The sequence below is a fragment of the Gymnoscopelus braueri genome (genome assembly GCF_963280865.1).
Source record: "Gymnoscopelus braueri genome assembly, chromosome: 3".
Taxonomy (NCBI): domain Eukaryota; kingdom Metazoa; phylum Chordata; class Actinopteri; order Myctophiformes; family Myctophidae; genus Gymnoscopelus; species Gymnoscopelus braueri.
The window spans coordinates 41,798,470-41,821,532 of NC_137612.1; the positions used below are offsets into that span (position 1 = coordinate 41,798,470).

The 23,063-nt window shown below is 46.0% G+C and overlaps 2 protein-coding genes across 2 annotated transcripts in view; one reads left to right on the forward strand and one right to left on the reverse strand.

Annotated features, from left to right (window-relative positions):
* The first annotated feature begins 2,415 nt into the window (after window positions 1-2,415).
* Window positions 2,416-23,063, forward strand: part of LOC308082888 (semaphorin-3D) — a 148,949-nt gene continuing 128,301 nt past the window's right edge. The window contains exon 1 of the mRNA XM_080424964.1: window positions 2,416-2,544. The gene's annotated coding sequence lies outside the window, so the exon portion shown is untranslated. The remainder of the gene's footprint in view (window positions 2,545-23,063) is intronic.
* On the reverse strand, window positions 16,217-17,338 carry LOC308081929 (cell cycle control protein 50A-like; the record flags this gene model as incomplete). The annotated part of the gene is made up of 1 exon (XM_080423545.1): window positions 16,217-17,338. One exon carries the CDS (start codon window positions 17,336-17,338, stop codon window positions 16,217-16,219), a length of 1,122 nt encoding a protein of 373 aa, XP_080279671.1.

The window sequence follows — 23,063 nt, forward strand, 5'->3', positions numbered from 1 at the left end:
GTTCGATGACCAGTCGGTGGGCAAGCACTCGCTGGTGCGACGGTTTATGGCCGGCGCCAAGCGTGCTAGGCCAGTGAACAGACCTTTGTTCCCTAAGTGGGACCTGACTGTGGTGCTGGACGCACTGTGTCGGCCCCCCTTTGAGCCTCTTGAAACGTTAGATCTGAAGATCGTGAGTTTCAAGACGGTGCTTCTGGTGGCCCTTTGCACGGCGAAACGCGTCAGTGACATGCAAGCGCTCTCTGTGAGCGAGGACTGCATGTGGTTTTCAGACGACGGCAAGAGGGTTTTGCTGAAACCCAACTTGACGTTTGTGTCTAAGACCGGCGCGGTTTCCCAGGCCCCAGTAGAACTGGGGGCCTTCCATCCTCCACCGTTCATTTCGGCGGAGGACAGACGGTTGCACTGTCTCTGTCCAGTGAGGGCCTTAAGGCTCTACTGTCAGAGGACGGCGGCCAATCGTGAGTCATCTCAGCTTTTCGTCTCCTTTGGCCGGGGTCAGAGGAAGGCGGTGGCTAGACCGACTCTGTCCAGATGGATCGTGGAGACGATTCGGTTGGCATATGTGAGTAGTGGTGCCGCTGTCCTGTTGGGACTGAGGGCACACTCTACTCGGAGTGTAGCTGCATCTTGGGCCCTTTGCAAAGGGGTGTCAATGCAGGAGATATGCTCTGCCGCTGACTGGTCGTCACCTTTGACCTTTGCATCTTTCTACAGCCTGGACGTGGCGGCATCTGAGATGGCGCGCACGATCCTGGGTGTAGGAGCTGGCTCAAGCTAGGTGAACACATGCCTAAGGGCATGTGGTTTCTTCCTACTTGTGGGCAGCCGGATCAGGCCAGGGAATGCAAGACATGCCTGGGGGCATGTTCTCTCTCTCTGCCTGGCTGGCCCCTCAAGCCCTCTCTGGACCTGCTAGGCATGGTCCGGGAGGAGGAGGCCTTGGTTTCTCTGTCATGAGCCGGTCAGACCAGGGTCTGTCTGGGCTGGTGACTAGGGACAGGACTTATGTCTGTCAAGGTCTTACCATAAATCCTTTTGCTTCCTGACCCACAGGGTCTGGGTTGCCTGGGGGCCATCCTTGGGCAAGCATTTGGGTAGGGTTGGTTAAACATGGGCTCCCCCGGGGGACGTTTATGTGTCCCATAGTAAGTACCTTACGAAGCTATGCTATAATAACCCTAGGTTACGTATGTAACACAGGTTTTATTAATAGCGTAAGTAAGGTACTTATGTTTTAACCCCCTCTGTGCGCAGTGTGGCGTGCAGAGTGGAAGGTTTCAGAGGGCGAGTCCATGTGACGCAATGGTATTTATACCCCCACCGGTCGCCGGTGTTTTGCGTCACACGACCCTATCCAATAGGAATTGTAATTCGGGAGTCCAGTGTGTGCTCTGTGTGATCGCCAGGGGGCGATGATATCCAAAACCTAGGGTTACGACACCAAAATCAACTTTCTAGGTTGAATGGTAATTGAGATATAGACATTTTAAGCTCCTGGCAACCATCTTGGATGCCATCTTGAAAATTATGCCTTTCTGCTAAGTATATTTTCCTGGATATTTGGGATGTTCTCAAGCATGCCTAAAGGTACCAGAATCAATTGAAAACCCTTTTGTATCAATGTTTAGGGAGGTTTAGTGGTACTCTTTCTTATATGCCTATTGATCGGTCTATTTCTCATAAAAAGTGCTTGTTTAAGATAAGGCTGAAAATGACCACCTCAGAATGAAATACTATGGGTAAATTATACATTTCCTGAATCCTTAGGGTCATGTCAGTATTCCAGTTGTTGTGTTTTGAGTCTCTGATGTTTCTTGATGCCACAGAACTAAAAGAAAATATATGGTTTAGGCGGAAATTGTGAGAAAAAAAAGGTTATTAAAGGTTTGAAGAGCTCCAGTGACCACTGTACTTATCATACATAGTCACCAAAGGGCTTGAATGAAAGCTCAAAGTGTCCCCTTAAAAATGATACCAAACATAAAATATAAAACATTGTAATATGTCCTGAACGTGAGCCAATACCAAGATATGCACATGTGTCTAAAATGCCATTTTTCAATGGGGGGTGGTAACTTTAGCAGCTGATAACCCCAATTTAGCTGGGCCTCAGGAAGGTCTATCATACAAAAATAATATCTAGGGATGTATAGGAATAAAAAAATCCCAACTAGAATTTGCCATCCCAGGTGGTACCGATATGTGAGATTTTGGGGTTTGGCCCAAGGACTATAGGACCTAACCCACAATTGTATAAAGTGACCACTAGGAGGTGCTGTAGTATTCAGTGGAACAGCTCCATCACAGCGCTGAAGGCTGGAGGAGACCTGCTGCTGAAGGAGTGGCTCTCTCCTCTCCTTTCCTCTCATCTCCTTTCCTCTCCTCCATGTGCTCCGTTTGTTTATAACGTCAAGAAGAATACAAGCACTTACTCACTGACGGTTACGGCTCTCCTACACTTTAAAGTCACTTTAAGGCGGCAGGCGGCTTGTTTTCTACGTGCGGAATTCAGAAATCACCCAGTCAAGAAAGAGTTTCTCGGTGAGTCAGAGTTCCACTAAGTTTTCTTTCATGTTCATCTTTGTGAGTGTGTGTCTTTTCTTTGGTCTTGACCCTCGTTGTTTGGCGGGTTGCTGATGCGGTCTCGTGTGGTGTGTGTGAGTGTGACAGTTCATGTTGTTGCCTGGCTGTAATTATAAAGAGAAGAAAGCTGCTTATTTCAGTATTTAGCCTACAGTTGCTGTCAAAATAATTAGCTGCATTTGGCTGAAATGATTGTAATGATAGTGTGTTTGATCTCCTGCCATATAATTGTGACTGTGAGTAGTATCATAGCTCCTTGTTCACAACTGGATGCAGTGCAAAGTGGTGTGTGTGGCTACTGTGAAGTCGGCTCACCTGTTACTATTCTAAATAGCCTACACACATACATTAATATATATATATATATATATATATATATATATATATATATATATATATATATATATATATACATATACACACACACACACACACACACACACACACACACACACACACACACACACACACACACATATATATATATATATATATATATATATATATATATATATATATATATATATATATATGTCTGTTTTGGCTTTCTTTCAGGTGTCATTTCAACAAACATTGTCTTTTTGTTTGCATTATTTTATTTTCGTTGAATTTTATTAAATTGAAAATCAGGAGAGAACTCAAAACATCCCAGTGAAACAGAAACAAAACTTAATAGAGTGGAGTTAGTAGAAACAAAACAGTAGGATGGAATAGAACGAGAACACGCTGTAAGACTGACCAGAACACAATAGAAAACCATCATAAATATAATAGAGTAGAGAGGAACAGAGCAGAGTAATGATTTGAATGAAATGAAAAACAAATCATCAAATCAGACTAGTAGAAAGCAGAGTAAACCAATGCAGAGGAGAAGAGAACCAATCAAGTGAACAACAAACTAGTGTAGCTACAGAGGAGATACCTGTGACTCTTTGTACACAGTAAAAACATAGTGATGAGTTGACTCAGAAAGTGTCAAAATGGACCTATAAAGTAGTGGTTCTCAAACCTTTTTGTGCCATGGACCCCCAAATGGATTTATATTTGACCGCGGACCCCCATCTGAAATGTTTTGTGCCAGGGACCCCCAGAAGAGAAGATTTGTGTTAAAAAAAAATCTAAATGATTAAACATTTTTCAAACACTTTCGAAAATGTTCAAAAATAGCAGATGTACAAGCTCAGAGCTTGTAGATATGCTGTTTTTGAATAGCCAACGTATAAATGGATAAAGTGGTTAAAATGATTGTGATGCTACATGAACACATTTTGCTGGGGAACCCAACTTTGAGAACCAATGCTATAAAGGCCATTTTGTTAAATGTTAAAGTAAACTAACGCTCCACATTTGCCGGGTGGTCTGTCAGTCTCTACTGTCTCTATACTGTGTGTATGGTCTGTCTCCGCAGCATGCTGTCAGTCGGTACTGTGTGCATTGTGTGTGTGTGTGTGTGTGTGTGCGTGTGGACAGTAACCTCCTCTGATTGTCCAGCCTTTCCTGTTATGGAGTTCAACCTCCCCCCCCCCCCCTGTCCGTACAATCTGGGATGTTGGACCGCTGTTTCCTGGCTGCCACAGGCGTGTGTGTGTGTGTGTGTGTGTGTGTGTGTGTGTGTGTGTGTGTGCGCGTGTGCAGTGCACGCATATGTGTGTGACTGTTGTTTTCCTGTCTGCATTGTGTAGCCTTTCAAAACGTCAGTCCAGCTGTAGCAGTGACAACACTGTGACGCTGCTGGTAACACCTGTGACATGGATGGACTGTGAGAGTACTAGTGTGGGAAATGTGTGCAGGGAGGTAAACACTGTAGTACGACGAGCACAAGCCTGTCACCTATCAAAAGCACTCACAGGGAAGAGAGAGATAGGGATTTAGTGTATCACACAAGAATGAATGTAGATCCATAAAGAACAGAATAGAAGATCACTTACAAAATGACGGTATTACATGGAGAGAAGTCTGTGTATGTGTGCGTGTGTGTGTGTGTGTGTGTGTGTGTGTGTGTGTGTGTGTGTGTGTGTGTGTGTGTGTGTGTGTGTGGGGGGGGGTCTCAAATAGAGGTAGAACCTTTTTCAACTTTGCGCAGACAGAAATATAGACAGAAAGTGTGTGTGTGTGTGTGTGTGTGTGTGTGTGTGTGTGTGTGTGTGTGTGTGTGTGTGTGTGTGTGTGGGGGGGTGGGGTGGGGGGGGGGGGGGGTACTCAGATAAAGGTAAAACTCAGTAGAAAAAAAGATTTGAAAGAAAGATGTGACACCTCACATGGGCCAGTTGGGGTGCTCTGTCCTAAGCTGTGTGACTTGGCTTGAAGGATTACAATGAGTTTTATCTATAGGTCAACTGTCGAGTGACATTCAAAGAGAATACTGCCCAGGATGAACCAGCTCTTTGAGGTCAGCACTTGTCATAGATAAGATGCTCACATAATTACAGTACAGCTCATGATGTTCCTGTTTATATGTTTTATATTTACTTCTTGTGAGAATATTTCAATTCGTTTTCATGTTGTGAGCCTTCAAACCCGAAGAAGACACTTTCCGTTGCCGATAGTCTTCACGAATAAAGATTACAGGGGGAGGTGGACTCAGAGCATGAGTGACTGCTCTTCACAAGGCTGTTTGCAAAGTCTTTTAAGTTAGTGACAACAACGTGTTTAAGTGGCGAGTGCCGAGCGACATGGTTGTATGATGAAGGCCATTGCCCATTACCTTCGGAACTCTGCTGTGATGACACCATGCATTTTTCTAGATTTCTCACTCACTTTAGCCATAACCATATTACACTTTTATGTTTTAAACTGCAAGCAGTTGAAATCCCCAAACAACCCACATTACATTAAACAAAATGTTGTTTTTCTTCAAATACACTTCAGCAGTAGCCTGGTAAAGCCCCTCCCTCCAGAAAATCTAATTTCCATTTGATTTCAGGAAGGAGTCTGGCATGAGGGCCTGTATGGGCAATTTGGGAGCTGGGCTGGATTAGTACCGTTGACTGACAACCCCTTCAGCCAATGATCGTTGTTCCCCTTCAGCCAATCAGCAGTGCATTTTTACCACCTCCAGACTAATCTCTCAAGAACAGATTCTGCTCTGCGCTTGAATCTGTTGGTAGCCGTGTTGACAACCTGTGCACATTGGCTACAAGTGGGCGTGCCATCAGATCAGGAAGCAGGCCGCGCTTTACCCAATCAAATGTAGTGGGCGGGATTTACGTGTGCCGTTCGTTCCCCACTGAAAACAAACCGAAACTCATTTAACAATAGCGTCCTCGAAGCCGACAAAACCACAGAAAGTTAGTAACATTTTAAATTGCTCTTTCATCATAGAAAAAAGTGGGCTTATAACCAAAACAATCCATGTTCTTTGGGAGAAATGGTGTCAGTGTTCCGTGGAGAAATATTGTTAGTGGGAATGAAAACATAGTCGCACCACCGGAAGTGAAAGGCTGAAGGCAGACCAAAACCCCGGTTTCCCTGAGCACGGGTCGTCCGTTCAGCTCCGCCCAGAGCCAAATGAATAAGTAAAAAACAGCAGAGGGCGCTGTTTTTCCTTTTTATTTGGCGATGGGTTCCCAGATTGCCTCCAGACTAATGTGACGCAACAGGACTTTTGAGACGGCCATGCCCAAAATAGGTTGCCTTATTCGGATACATGCGTGTCACTGCCCGCCCCTGCCGGTTCTCTGATTTTTTTTTTTTTAAATAGGCTCTGTCATGATTAATTTACCACATATATGAAGTTAAACAACTAAATTCTATCCAAACAATATCTTAAAAGTAAATTCCGTGCCTCAAAAAAGAAGTTTGAGAGCGTTTTAAAACCGAAAGTAAAAAGTAAAAACAATGCGCAGAAAACAATGGCTGCCGTTTGATTTTGGTCGGCTGCACTCGGATCCATTCGGGTTCACTCAAACTCGCCACCTGATTGGCCAACCTTCGCTGTCAATCACAGAACGATGAGCGAGGAGGGGCTTTACCAGGCTAAGGACGCTGATAGGCTCGTCCACTTGGTGGACGACGACAAAAAGCCAAACAAGCCCTCATGCCAGACTCCTTCCTGAAATCAAATGGAAATTAGATTTTCCGGAGGGAGGGGCTTTACCAGGCTACTTCAGCAGCATCAGACAGAAATAAATAAACCTCAATACAACAAATGACAGTAGAATAGGTACTGTAGGTGTCTGTCAACAGAACAAAATAAAACAACATTTTACCACCAGCAGTTGTTCAATTATTCCAGCTGTATCAGTGACTATAGTGAGTCTGATACAAAACTCTTATCTATTGGCTGTCGGCCAAAGTGAATGATTTTCAAAGTTAGGCAGCGTAGCAGCAGTGAAACACTTATAATCGGCTGATTGCTTAGAACCGGGCTCAAGAGCCACTGAGAGGGCCTAGCTGGTTTGTACGGCCAGCCAGTTGTCCTGGTACTCTGTGTAGGGTCAATATGTTCCTCGAGCGTCGCTGATTACACTGGATTGCCTGATGAGCTATTCCTGATTGGGTCGATGTTGTTCCCTCTGGAAGGGTTAAGACTGGGTCTAATGCCGATGATGAGACTAGATCAACCCTGACATACGGCTTGTTTTATAACACTGAGGGTGGCTCCTGACATCACGGCGGTGATGTCAGGTGGTGTCAGGCATTCCCACATATGGAGCTGGCTATGTCTGTCATGCCCAAACCGGGGACTACGATGTCAGTCCTGGATGGTTCCGGTTATCTCCGTATATGGGGTTTCTAGAAGGAGTGTTCTGATGTCAGAGCTAGGTAGGTTTTAGGAATCTCCTTTCCTAGCTATTCTATACTGTCAGACTTTGTCTCCATTTATGGGGATAGGCGAGTATGCCCCGAATGTTCGTAACAGCCGCCCCACGGGTTTCCCGTGGAAACACGTAAAATATTTTCAAGAACATTCCTGGCATACGCCGCCCCACGGATTTCCGGTGGAAATACGTAAACATTCCAGGATGTTCCCTAGCATCCGCTTCCTTCTCTTATTCCTCCCCCCCCTTTTTTTTCTTTCTCCCTTTTCCCACACCTCCTTTCCTCCTTTCGGTCTGCCATCTCGATCTGCCATCTCGATCTGCCATTTCTGCCGGACTTGGAGGTTTTATAGGTAACACCTCAAGAAATGTTTCCAGAACTGGTCGGCGAGGGTTTGGCTGTGTCTCCATCTTCTTCTGCTCATCATTTCTGACTCATCATACAGTACTTGCGGTAGAGATGCGTCCCGCCGCCCCATGAGGAGGATATTTTGCCGCCCCGTACAGGAACCCATCGGTGGTATGCATGATCTTGGTGACAGGTTGTGATCCGTCGTTGGTCGTTGGTTGATTGTCACGGCTCTCGACCTGCGGTTGGTTGTCTCTCGACCTGCGGTTGTCTCTAGACCTGCGGGTGCTCATCCTCTCCAGGCCCCTGTCCTTCCTTCGTCCATTCTCGAGATTGTACGTCATGGAGAATGTCCAAATGGGTTTGGGTTGCATTGTGAGCATTTCTTGAGTAGGTCGCAATCCCTGGCCTGGTGAGGTCTTCCACATTTCCAGCACCTCCCTGCTTCGATGATCCAGCGCTGTTTCTGATCCTTTGTTAACTGCTTGAACCCAGCACAGTAGTTCAGCGTGTGCTTCTCCTGTGTACGCTATGGACAATATGCTCTGTTATTCCTGCTTTCGTTCCACCTCTGAGCCTGTGCAGGTTTTGGGTTTGTAGTATTCATCATTATGTTTACAGATCTCTTATACGGCTGGGTAGCTCCCTGTGGACTTCGGATCCTATGTGTCCGAGCAGTGTTGCGTGGACTGCGTACCTCCGGTTGCCGAACGGCCCGTCGGGGGCTAGGGACGCGTGGCGTCCTGTGCCGGTTGCGCTGTGGGCTCTGCTCCTGGTGACCACCTATCTGTGCTCCTTTACATCTCATCCTCATTTCAAACAAGAGCCATTCTGCCAGGTCCGGCAGAAAGGGGGTCCGAATCCGGTTCTTGTGTGCGGACTTCTGGAATATTACCCTTAGATCATACGGCAGCCGATCTAACAGTTGCTCCTCTCTTCCTTCTCTCCCGGATCTTGATAACAGAGCCACCAGGCCTCGGACTTTCAGAGTAAATGTTCGGAATGCCTCTATGTCTCCATTCCGAATAGTGGGTCCCTGTATGAGCTCAGCGATGCCCTGCATTGCCACTTGCTGAGGCTGCCCGAACTGTTCCGCGAGGGCTGCCATAGTCTTTGAGTAGGGGTGTGATGAGTCTGCGTGAGACTCCGCCACTAAGTAGGCGTCTTCAAGCTTCAGATGGTCGCATAGAATGCGGAACTTGAATCGTTCTCCTGTGTTGGGAGGGAAGGCATCCTTCAAGGCCCCTTTTAACCTTGCGAACTCTCTAGGGTTCGGAGAGGCAAACACCGGTATGATGGGTACCGGTCCCCGATAGAGCGTCTCCCCTGGAGGGCCATGTCGCCGCTCAACTGGGGTTCTCGACCGGTGCCTCCTTGCCGAACCCCGATTGGTCGAGGAAGAACTTTGCCTGGAACGGGTCTCCCTACGGAGCTGCCGTTCAGGCCTCGAGTGTCGTCTCTTGCGTGCCGAACTCTGATCGGTCACTGATGAGCTCTGCCTTGAACGGGTCGCCCTATGGGACCGTCGTTCAGGCCTCGAGCGGCGTCTCCGGCGTGCCGAACCCTGATCGGTCGCGGAGGAACTGGAATTCTGCCTGGAACGGGTCTCCCTACGGAGCTGCCGTTCAGGCCTCGAGCGGCGTCTCCGGCGTGCCGAACCCTGATCGGTTGCGGAGGAACTGGAATTCTGCCTGGAACGGGTCTCCCTACGGAGCTGCCGTTCAGGCCTCGAGCGGCGTCTCCGGCGTGCCGAACCCTGATCGGTTGCGGAGGAACTGGAACTCTGCCTGGAACGGGTCTCCCTACGGAGCTGCCGTTCAGGCCTCGAGCGGCGTCTCCGGCGTGCCGAACCCTGATCGGTTGCGGAGGAACTGGAACTCTGCCTGGAACGGGTCTCCCTACGGAGCTGCCGTTCAGGCCTCGAGCGGCGTCTCCGGCGTGCCGAACCCTGATCGGTTGCGGAGGAACTGGAACTCTGCCTGGAACGGGTCTCCCTACGGAGCTGCCGTTCAGGCCTCGAGCGGCGTCTCCGGCGTGCCGAACCCTGATCGGTTGCGGAGGAACTGGAACTCTGCCTGGAACGGGTCTCCATACGGAGCTGCCGTTCAGGCCTCGAGCGGCGTCTCCGGCGTGCCGAACCCTGATCGGTTGCGGAGGAACTGGAACTCTGCCTGGAACGGGTCTCCCGAGGGGACGGCCGCTCAAGCCAGGTGATGTGCTTCGTGATCTGAGCTGGGGGTCCCTGCGTGCTGGGACCGGCCTGCGGCTCCGGTGGGGGGTTGATGGGTCCCTGTGTGTCGGGACCAGTCCGGAGTCCCTGTGAGGAACCATTAGTTGGCACTGGACTGCTGGTGTCTGTCCCATTCCTCATTGATCCTGACAGTCCTTGGCTCGCTCGGGACTGCTGTTGAATCCGCTGCTGGAGCGCTCTCTGTGTCCCTTCACGTCGGAGGCCCACCACCAGCTCCTCCACGTAGGCATCTACGGCCGTGGTGGGTGCCAGTACCCCCTCCATCGGGTCGCATGCTGCCTGATCTCTCATTGAGGTCCGAACGGCAGGATCGGAGTCCTCTCGCCGCCCCTGGTGTCTCCTTTTCCTTGTGACTTTTGGCATGTTGCCCCTACAGTCCCCTACAGTAAGTCTTGAATCCGGCTATCCGGTGGAAGGACCATTGAAACACTTATAATCGGCTGATTGCTTAGAACCGGGCTCAAGAGCCACTGAGAGGGCCTAGCTGGTTTGTACGGCCAGCCAGTTGTCCTGGTACTCTGTGTAGGGTCAATATGTTCCTCGAGCGTCGCTGATTACACTGGATTGCCTGATGAGCTATTCCTGATTGGGTCGATGTTGTTCCCTCTGGAAGGGTTAAGACTGGGTCTAATGCCGATGATGAGACTAGATCAACCCTGACATACGGCTTGTTTTATAACACTGAGGGTGGCTCCTGACATCACGGCGGTGATGTCAGGTGGTGTCAGGCATTCCCACATATGGAGCTGGCTATGTCTGTCATGCCCAAACCGGGAACTACGATGTCAGTCCTGGATGGTTCCGGTTATCTCCGTATATGGGGTTTCTAGAAGGAGTGTTCTGATGTCAGAGCTAGGTAGGTTTTAGGAATCTCCTTTCCTAGCTATTCTATACTGTCAGACTTTGTCTCCATTTATGGGGATAGGCGAGTATGCCCCGAATGTTCGTAACAAGCAGCATTAACACAGTCCATTGCTCTTAATCATGACAGAGATTTGATTTGGTGACTGGCCAGTTCCCAGCAGAGGCCCGGATAAAAGATTTTATACACTGTAACTTGAGCCATATCAACACGTTAAAGGCTACGATAGATAAGAAATATATTGAGGCAACGGAGAGAGTAGACATAGTGAAGAGATAAATTGTTAAATGGACTTTGTCAGTGTGAATAACATGGTTGAATACATAACAAAACTATGACGCGAATGTACAGTATACAGTGTATATTTTGTTCTTAATGGGCAGTCCACTGTTTTGGTATTTGGTCTTTATTTTACAAAGTAGATCAGGTGACACTGTATGACAGACCTTGACAGGACTCTTAACCACTTAAACCCTCAATACTTAGTAAACTTGACCTTTGGCTCTGTACTTGGATATCTCTTTTTCCCTCTTCACCAAATCTCTTCGCTGAAAATAGCCTATCTACAAGCTCCCAATGCGTCACAGCGTGACGAGTTATGAGCTTGTAGATCGGAAATTTTCAGCAAATTTTACATCCAGAATAGCCTTCTAGGGTTCAAATGGTTAAGTCTGATTCATACTTCGCTGCCCGACTGTGTGTCTCACGCCAAGAATAGCGCTCACAGCGCTTCGGATGCGACCATCGTTCGACGGTGCATACATTTGGCTTTTATTCCGCTGTTTCAGTCATGGTCAATTCACTCTGAATGACAATCAAAGACCAAAAACACAATCTGTGACAACATGTCTTCAGACTTCTGTGCTGAAGCCTGAAAGTAAAAAGCATAATGAATATGAATAAAATAAAAATATAAACTGCTATCCGGATACAGAATTTTTTTTTGGAGGGAAATTGAGACAGATGACTAATGGGTAATCCCCCTGACCAGCCCTGCGGTGAAACAAAGGCCAGTCATTGTGGGAAGACAGATCATTCCTTCATAAACCACATTAATATTTATCTCACCACAGTGAAGCTGTCTAATCTGCTCTAGTCCATCATTATCAGTCTATTCAATTGTATATCAGTAGTCCTCAGATTATTTCTCAGAGGATCCACATTTTACAGTACTGGGGCAGTGCCAGTTGACAGAGTATTTATTGCAGTACCTGTTATCAGAGTACTTGGAAGCAGCCAGCCTATGACATCAGTACTATGATATCATATTGTTGACGTGACGTCAGGGATCTCCATATCTCCATAATGGGGCACGCACACACACAGATTTCCTGGATGATAGTTGGATGAATGTCTTTTTTGTACGATGCAGGACTTTTCTGTAGCCTGCTGAACACATTACATTGCATAATGGTGAACCTTTGTTCAGATCAGTCTACAAAACAGACCAATCCATTAACCACTTAAACCCTAGTTGACCGGAGTCCCTCAGGACTCTATACTAGGTGCACTCCTTTTTTCCCTCTACACCACATATAGCAGATCTCAACACGTCACGTTGCCAGTGGTTCTCAAACATTTTCGTGTCAAGGACCCTCAAATTGATATGTATTTGGCCGCGGACCTCCATCTGAAAAGAGTTTGTGGTAGGGACCCCCATAAGAGTCATTTTGATTGGATTTGTGAAGATTTGTCAAGACAAACTGTTTTTCTGGGGACCTCCTGGAACCCCCTCAAGGACCCCTGGGGGACCTAAGACCCCACTTTCAGAAATAGTGGCGTTGTGAGCTTGTAGATTGGCTATTTTTGCCAAATGTCCATATTCTGGTGTGAGTATTCGGCAAAAATAGCCATGAATTCATGTGGTTAATATAGTCTAAGAGATATCAGGTTTGAAATATGGGGAGCTACGGGGAGCCGAGCTCCCTGTAGCTCCCCATATTTCAAACCTGATATCTAAAGAGATTAGCTCCCCAGAAAGCCTCATTTGAGACTAGGGGGGCAGGAGGCTGTCCTGGACGGGACAGGCTTATGTATAAAATGTAGGTTCCTGTGGGCATGCTAGGTCTGGTCTGTTTAACACAACTAATACAAACCATAGCCAGGCTGTCCACTGTACGTGCGTTGGTATTTTTTTTGTTTGGCTGAGGGCAAGAAATAACCCCCATCAGATTGGTTTACAGGTTTACAGGTGTGAAAAAGGTGATGAAATACCATGTCATACATAGCTGATATTGTGAATAATATTTGGAGGGCTAATTCAAGAGTTCAGTGTTTAATAATGGGCATAGTTAATCAGAACACATACAAAGACAGTGTCATTATATGAGTACAATAATATGGCTAAGAGACAGACAGTGTCATTATATGAGTACAATAATATGGCTAAGAGACAGCCAGTACAGATAGTGTTGTATCCAAGAGTAAACAGTTTTATTATCTGTATCAGTATTGGTCGATCCTGGGAAAAAGTATTGGTTCCGAACTTCCTATTAGTCTCTACTCTCTAACATTGTATATCACACAGATATGACGTGATGAAGTGATGCACACTTTCTGTAATCAAACCTGACACCGACACTTATATCTGATCATCCTCAAATTATGTCTAAAACACACGTCCTCCATGTGCTTGTCATTCTCCATGCGCAAACACACACACACACACACACACACACACGCACACGCACACGCACACGCACACGCACACGCGGCACGCGCACGCACACGCACACGCACACGCACACGCACACGCACACGCACACGCACACGCACACGCACACTCACACTCACACTCACACACACACACACACAGGCTCTGTATCAGTCTGTTTCCCATTTAGGTTTGACTCTACGTTGGACCTGTCTGCTGTTTTATCACTGGCAGGAGTTAAAGTTTCTCTCTGTTCTGTTATTTTCTTCTCTCTTTCTGTTTCTCTCTTTCTTCATGTTTGTGTACCTCCATCGTCCTCTCTCTCTCTCTCTCTCTCTCTCTCTCTCTGGTCTGATCAAAGACTTGTGCTCTTTTTATGTTGGAAAGTAGAAAACTTGCTTGAAGCCAAAAGTTGTGAAGTCAGACTTACAGTATGTTTGTCTTTCTGTTTTGGGGATATGTCATGCATGGACATGTATATATGTAAATGACATACTTGTGTCAGCAATGCATGCATACACACACACACACACACACACACACACACACACACACACACACACACACACACACACGTATAAAGACACACACACACACACACACACACACACACACACACACACACACACACACACACACACACACACACACACACACACACACACACACACACACACACACCCTCTGCATCTCGTTCACCTCACTGCATGAACATGGAACGTTGCGTTTATTGGTGGGAGTGTATGTGCATGTGAGAGTGATTTTTGACAAAGAGTGAAAGAGATATTTTGCTATGTTGTACAGGGGGGTTATATGTGCAATGCAAAGTCCTCTCCGGTGTTTATGCTGATACTAATAGTACTTAGCAACCTTGGCAATAAACTGTGGAACCTTGAGTCTGACACGCTAGCTGCAGGCACACACTGATGGACGGATTCACGCATGCACGCACACACACACGCACTTTGCACAACACAAAGATTGACGTAGAAAGACACGTTGAGAGCAAGACCAAACAGATATTGAGACAGAAGCCAAATCCCAAATTTCCAATACCTTAATCTCTGCTCACATACACTGTGTATCAATGTTCTGAGAGTGAAAGTGTCCCACTTCATTCAACTGGAAGAGATACTGACATTTATACAGTATATTATCTGAATAACAGTGATCAAACCTACTGAAGCAACAAATTAAATAATGGTTTGATCTTCATTTACACAATAATGCTGTTTGTTGTGCATGGGTGTGACAGAATGCATGTCAAACAGCTCCATTAATAAGCATATTAGAGAGAAATACAGCATCCAATGCAACATGTGGAGCAGGGAGGATGCAAGCAGGCAGACATTTGAGTATTGGCATGTGGCTATCAGTCCAACCTGCTCGATTCCTCCGGACTCGCATCTATTCCTTGCCTCCTCGCTCAGAGGAGGGACTAAGGCGCGAGTGGAGGACGCGAGTGGAGTGAGCAAGTGTGGAAGTTAGTTTGGGAATTTGACGAGAGAGAAATAAATAAAGAGAGTACGAGAAGGGCATCCTTTTGGGGTCTAATTCACCACCGCAGAGGCCCAGGTTAAGTGTGTGTCTCTGGTTTGGCCAGGCACTTCAACACAATTGTCACACAATTGTCAGAGCTCACGGATGAGTTCACAATGTGTGTGCACTCTACTTATTATCAATGACTTTTTTTTTACAAGGCATCACATGTATCACATCACTCACAACTTGACTTTGCTAAGAGACTCATCACTGATGTTCAAAAAATAATTTGTCAAATGATCCCATTATAATTATCCCATTATACTCCGAATGCCTTGGGGGGTGGGGGCACCAGTCAATTTGCCGTGCTGGGAGGCAGGCACCCAAAACGTAAATCATTTTCAATGTCAGAAATGGCACATAGACCATTTTTAAAGCACTTTATATAGCTTTTGTTCATCATTGTTCATTTTGCGTTATCCTGTTGATTATGGTGGGTCAGATGTTTGTTACAGATGTATGTATGTGACATATCATTTTATTTCATGATCAATAAAGACATCAATCAATTATTATTATAAATTAGAATAACATGTCCTTGGTCAGCTCTGTGCCCTACTTGACGATGAAGCCAGCTGTCTGACCACTCGTAGTAGTCTAACAGACAGATGACCCCGCGGAGCGACGGGCTGCAGAGGCAGTTGGTTGTGTCCCATTCCGTCACCCTTTCTTTGGCCTGTTGGCCAAGTGTTTGATTGTTTGATTGTCAGTTACATCAAAATATAATAAAACCATTACAGTATACTGGTTGAGATTGTATAGGAATTATGTCCTGAAATTCCTGTGAATAAGCATGACTTCATAAGCTAAAAAAAGACCGACATGGTGCCTTAGTAACGGCCCAATCATACAAACATGCAAACAAACCAAACCAAACAGTGCCATGAAACAGATCATGTTTATTTTTGGTGTACTATAGATGCTTTCCATCATCAAACTAATCTAAGTATGATCATTCCATTCTATTTTCAAGCCAATTTGAACAGAGGTTATATCTGAGGAATACTGTGTCCATCGCTGGTGTGTGAATGTAGTGCCCATTGCAAAACGCTTTGGAGAAAACCACTATATAAATGTGCCACCAATCCACCAGAAAGTAAAACACACATTTAAGTATAGAAGACCAGCCATATAGAAGCTCATATAGAAATGTGACAGTGGCACCGTGCGGCCACCCAGGCATGCGTGAGTGGATGGGAGCTCCCGGAAGAAGTTAGTTGGGAAAATAGTTTCTGCTGTTGTGGTTGCCGTATTTATGGTGGATGATGAGCAGAACCATGCCGAGGACAAAGCAAAGGGAGCCCACGGTGATGTACGCAATGCCCAGGAAAGGGTTCTTGCTGCCTATCGAGGACGTGGTGCTCAGGATCATTCGCTTCCTGCCATCAAAGCTAAGAACAGGGTAATTATAGATGACTTCCAGGCTGTAATTGCCACTTGGCAGAGCTGGAGTCACGCTGGACTTCTTCTGAATGATGCGGTAGAGCTTGCGGAAGGTGGGCAGGGCGGCGGTGCGCATCCACATGATGAGGTCCTCGTTGATGAAGCCGTTGTTGTCAGCGTCCGATGGGTCCAACTCAAATACGGGCTTCCTCCAGTTCACCGGCCGGGTAGTGCCTTGGAAAGTTGCAGCGAGATTGTCATTTCCATGGGGATTCCTGAACTTCACATACTTGTCGCTCGACCACGCTATGCCTTTCTTCACCAGAGGAATGAGATGTCTCGTGCCTCCAGAATCAATGTAATACAACTCCAGAATGTCATTAAAGAGGCTGTTTGCAATGGCACCACATGGAGCGATAGGCAGGCCACCTCTGAGGCGGTAGGGCTCACATTCCTTAGTTGGGCTCTTCAATGCTGACCTGTCACCATTCAATTGCCTGTCATCCCTCGACCTCACATAACGTCTGTGGTTCTGGTAGAAGTTGGACAAGCCGTAATACATGAAGACATCACTCTCAAAGGGTTGCTCCAGTGTAAAGGGGATAGAGCAGGTGCATGGTTTTGTGCTGGTCCCGTTGAAGTTATGAGCGCAGTCGTAGCATGGACTTACCTGGTCAACACCGGTGTAATCGATCTGAAACTCTTTGATGTTGTTCGATATGACCAAGAGGACGATCCCGATGGGGATGAAGATAAGGCTCATGACAAAGAAAGCTGGGAAGACCGTGCCTGCGTTCAGGACGGGCTGGTAGGCCGGTAACCTCTGCTGTTTGAACGGAGTGTTGTCCGGCTTATTTCTTTTGACGGCTGCTGCTCCATCATGGCCTGGAGGAGCATCCAAATGGTTACTGTCCTCTTCTTCCTTCATATTGTAGTTTGACCGTGACGGCATGGCTGCAAGTTGCCCTGAGCAAAATGTATTCTAGTGTCGACAGCTTGCCTGCTTCTCTTCGTCGAGTTCACACAGTATAACTACTCTATTGTAAATACCCTATCATTTCAAATGCTGATTCCAGCTTGGCTCGTTACTGAAATGCAACAAGAATAAATATGCAATATCTTATACGAGCTTTGATCTGACGTCACACACAACACAAACTATTGCTTAACAACCTTGTCAGAGCAGTTGGAGGCCCTTCTGTGACGTCAGTACTACTACTACTATGTTAGAATCATGACGTATGTCATCTCCATATTTGGGCATAACGACAGACAGACAGACAGACAGACAGAGATTCATCTCCACAGCTTGCTGGCCAGTGGCGCTGTGGGAAAAGTGTCTGGTCTCTTCAGCCCCAGTGATGGGGAGCAATTTGTTTCATGCAAGATGATATTAGGCGTTCTATCAGCACATAATGAAGAGGTGTTGTAATCTCCTGTCATGACGAAGCACAAAGGGAAAATATTCTGGGGGTGGTGATTTTGGATGGGTGTTGGGTGTTTGTCCCTCCAAGGCAACAGTAGGAGTCTCACCTGGGAACACATGCCATCCCCTTACAGGAGGGTGGCACCGTGGAAACACAATGGAATCAAGCCATAGGCTTTCTTTGTGTTTATCCATGTTGACGTTTTTAAAATTGTTGTACCGTGCACTTTTTAAGAACTAGAGGTTCGGGCCACTACGCGGCCCTCACATCTAGAGTTCTTAGAATTTGTTTGCACCTGATGCCATGACGACACATTGAGGTTGGACAACACACTGCATATTTGGGCGTAGCTGCATTAGGAACTCCTTGTATAGTTAGGCTGAGTCATGGTGACATGAGCGTGACGACGTAGTGACATGAGCGTGATGATGTGGTCAGCCCGCCCTTGTGTTAATGTAACTCTGAGAGTGTACAAATGGAACCAAATGGATATTTTACTGCTCTTTACCAGGACTTGTTTATATGAGTGTCAAGAGACAGAGAGGTTCACGTTGGTGACAACAGAGGGACACAGAAAGAGAGAGAGAGAGAGAGGCAGACAGACATACAAAGTGGGAGAGACCCATCGGTTCATATCTATGGAGGAGGGAGAAGTATAGAGGAATGAATGGAGGGAGAGAGAGAGATGAAGTGAGAGAAAGCGGGTCAGACAAAGAATCACTTGTTTATGTCAATTTCAGGTGATGCAAAGAAAGAAAGACACATTGCCTCATACAGTATCAAGAGAGAGAAAGAGAAATGAACCTTTATTAACAGTAAACAAACACTCAACAACAAACAATATGTGAGCATACTTCTTGATTGTTCTTTGATTTAGTTCATGTGTTTGTTATTTGGCTGCTATCGCCTGGTTAGAACACACATTCTATTTGACGTCAGTGTCAAATGCTAGCAATTTTGTGTGCGTGTGTGTGTTTGTGTTTATCTGTCCTGAGCTAATCTCACAAACCACTGGACTGATCAGCGCCAAATGTTGTATGCACGCTGCCAGCAGGACAAGAAAGTATCTCCTCACGTTGTTCTTCACATATTTTTGCCAGACCCAAGGGGTCATGAGGCTTTGTATCTGTTTTCTCCATACATGGGCATGGTCACTTTGTCCCCCGGCCCCAGCCAAAAAAGTCTGTCCCCCTTTCGTCCCCTTTCGTCACGAACTATTCATGACATCATGAACTTCAGTTATAAAGTGGTTTATAGGTGTGTTACATACTAGGACTTCATTCTGGGTCTGGCAGAACCAGGTCTCCTGGTCTTTTTTATATTGCTTTGAAATATTAAACTTTTATTTTGTGATGGAATTCAGTTGCCGTCAGCTGAAACCTTGCCCAAATATGGCGATGATGACTAATGTCATCATCACTCTTCATCAATGTCAGATTAAAATATCTAATATTATCTGACATAATCAAAACAGATGTTATCTAGTTTGATAAACAATCAAGCTTCTAGCTTATGTTGTTTGAACCAGTGGTTCTCAAACTTTTTAAATATTTTGTGCCAGGGACCCCCATACAAGATTTGTGTTATATATATTTATTATATATATATATATATTAATATTAATATTTCGACCTGTGTGGTCGAAACGTTGTTACCTTTCTACTGGGAGCTACAGACCAGTGTGCGGACTTCCCTTCTTCTCCATTGTACTTATTTTTGTTCAGCACCTGTGGAATCTTTTGAGATGTGCGTGCTTCCCTCTTGGACTTTATTTCTAAAATCTAAAGTGACACAGATGCTTTCCCGGTTTTAATGGGTTAACATACAGCCTTGTGAGATTCAGCATCTTAAAAGCTTTTTAAAGCTGTTACTATCTAACTATGGGTGTTATCTGGGATGAGTGCACTGGAACCCCACTGCAGCTGCACATACGTACATGTAGATTATGGAGTTTTTATTGGACAAATGCCCCTCCCCAACCCCAGCCCATTTGCTTTTTAATGAATGAATGAACACAGCCGAGGTCCTCTCTTTCACAGGAACCCAAACTTCCCAACCAGTTGGTGAAAACAGTCATGTTTCCGTGGGCTGGGACTCTGGCCTGTGAAAACATTTTATTACTGTTGTCATGTTGAGACCCATTGGACACTCGGCCCAGTTTGGGTTCTGATGGATCATTTCATAAACACTATTTTACAGTCCTAATTATGATTATTCCCTCAGCCACAATTAGCATAACGCTTTTAGGAATCTGGATTGGAATATGATTAGGAGTGATTATTGTCATTACAGATTTTTATACGGGAATGTTATCAGCAAAAGCCCTGCAGCTATACAATGTCAACTTTGAAGGAATCTAGAACGTCTAGCTGATGTTTCCCATTGACGCCCAACCCTTTGCACTTTGCAGCATGTATCCGATAGGTGTGTGGTCTTTGGGATCATTTCTGGTCCGTTTGCGTGCGTATACTGTTTGTGCTGATGATGCTAATTGCATGTTGCTCTGACATCTTTGCAGTGAATGATGAAAACCGGGACCATCTGGGAATAATATGTACAGTATGTTGTTTTCCACCTCACCTCCCCTCACCCCATCTGCTGGAAACGGGTCTGCACAGAGAACCACCACGCCTGCTGTGATAGACGGTGAAAAGTGATTTTGGTGACTTGAACTTGGTGCCAACATTCTGCACAAATAGACGATACAAGCGCACAACGCGTCGCAAAGCTTTGCGCCGTGAGCATGTACAGTAGATCTGATTTGTGTAGATTGAAAACAGGAGGGCGCCTTTTATAGAGTCTTTGGGAACCCATTCAAATAAGTACTTCATAGGATTTTAGTGGTTAACCTTTGTTGTGTGAAGTAATATAGATGGACAGGTAATGGTATGGTCACTGCTTACGCTCTCACCTGCCTTCATATAATATATGAAAGTAAATATTATTTACTTTCACCCATACCTGGGTGCATGCCCTGTACAACCACAACCTACTTGCTTGAGTCCCTTGCACAACAGCGCTCATCAATAGCTTATAAACCACATTTGTAGAAACCCAAGCCCATTTTTCAAATTAAAAATAGACGATGTGAAACAGGTGGACTTGCGTGGCACTTGCGTGACTTGCGTGACACTGAAAGCGTCTATGACGCTTTCAGTGTGGCTATAGCCGTTGTAAACAATGTTTGATGACGTTTGATGACGCGAGCGTCACACACTGTCATTGTGTCAGTCTGGGCCTTTAAAGTACTGTACGTAATGCTCTTTAGAAGTTACACTGCCGAGCATAAGATAACAAGGAAGAACTGGATGATTGAATTACTGATAGAATAACAAGACGATTTTACATTCCATCATGGATTCTCTCACTAATCTCTCAACATCTGACCTTTCTCTGTGTGTGTGTGTGTGTTTGTGTGCGTGCGTGCGTGTGTGTGACTGTGTGCTCTATAAACACAACCAGTGCCCAGAGGTGTCATGGCTGTGGGTTGGACGAGGACGAGGAGGGGGTTTATTTTATGATGCATTCATCATTGTGGTTGTGTGTGTGTGTGTGTGTGTGTGTGTGTGTGTGTGTGTGTGTGTGTGTGCGTGTGCGTGTGCGTGTGCGTGTGCGTGTGCGTGTGCGCGTGCGTGCGTGCGTGCGTGCGTGCGTGCGTGCGTGCGTGCGTGCGTGCGTGCGTGCGTGCGTGCGTGCGTGCGTGCGTGCGTGGTTTGAAGGGGGAAGTAGCTTCCGTTATGCAGCCCAGCTGATCAGCCAACAGCAACAGGATGATGAAAGGATGGGAAACTCTTCTCTGCACTACTTGCTCTCACTCTTTTTTTGCTCAGTTTTCATTGGGTTTTAAAATACACATTACAGACATACACACACACACACACACACACACACACACACACATACCACAGACTAAGACGCAACAGATCAAAAAGAATTAAAAAAATAATAATAACAATACATAATAGAAGTAGTAAAAAAGTAGTAAAAGAATAAACAAAACAGAAATAGAATTATTAAACAAAAAAAGAATGTGCAAGATACATGCACATACTTATTGCTATACTATAATTCACATAATCTCTGTCTTTATGTGTGTGTGTGTGTGTGTGTGTGTGTGTGTGTGTGTGTGTGTGTGTGTGTGTGTGTGTGTGTGTGTGTGTGTGTGTGTGTGTGTGTGTACGTGTGCGTGTGCGTGTGCGTGTGCGTGTGTGTGTGTCGGGCATAACTCGGACAGCGTCCGACCGTTTGGTCCCAAAACTTAGAGCCAAATGGCAATTCAGACTGGCCAACAGTTTCCGAGAACCAAAAATTCACCAATTTCTGTATCAGTCGGCCGCCGGCAGAATTGAGGATGTCACGTTTCTCATTAGGAGTGACAAGGACTGACAGAGTCACAGAGGAAGAGGCAGAAAACAGATCCAGATGTGTTACATTGGTGGTGTCATGACCCAGATCAGGTTTTTCAAAAAGGAGTAGCCCTGCCCTGGTCAAAGGGGGTGAATATAAAGGAGTAGCCCTGCCCTGGGTGACATAAGCCATGATGGAATGTCAAATCATCTTGTTTTTCTATCAGTAATTCAATCAACGAGTTGAGTTCTTCCTTGTTATCTTACACTCAGCAGTTTATGTTCTATGGGCATTACATACAGTACTTTAATACTTACTTTCTTGTATCTACTTTCGCAATGTTGTTGAAAATAATATAAAGACACGAGACAGGGACAGATGAAGAGAGGAGACAGAGGGCTGAAGGGAGGAGAGCAAGTTTTGAGAAAGAAACAGACCGCAGTGAGAGTGAAAAAAGAGTTATGGTGAGAGACAGAGATGTAATTCATGACTTTATGCAGATTCATTGATGCTGATGTTATTCAATCATCATGTTACAGCCAATACCACAGCTCCCATAGCGCTGGGCTGGGCTGGGTGTGTGTGTGTGTGTGTGTGTGTGTGTGTTTGTGTGTGTGCGTGCGCGCGTGTGTGTGCGCGCGTGTGTGTGTGTGCATGTGCGTGTGCGTGTGCATGCCCCTGTTCACAGTTCACACACTGACAAGTAGGGAAATTCTCAGTTTTATTAATGTGAGTTTTTGAGGGTGCGTGTGTTGGTAAGTGGGATTCAAGGGCTGCAAGGAGGGGAAGTTCATCTGTGTGTGTGCAAGTGTGTGTGCATTTGTGTGCGTGTGTGCGTGTGTGCGTGCGTGTGTGTGTGTGCGCGCGCGTGCACAGAACAGTGTTAACAGAGGAAGGTAAGGG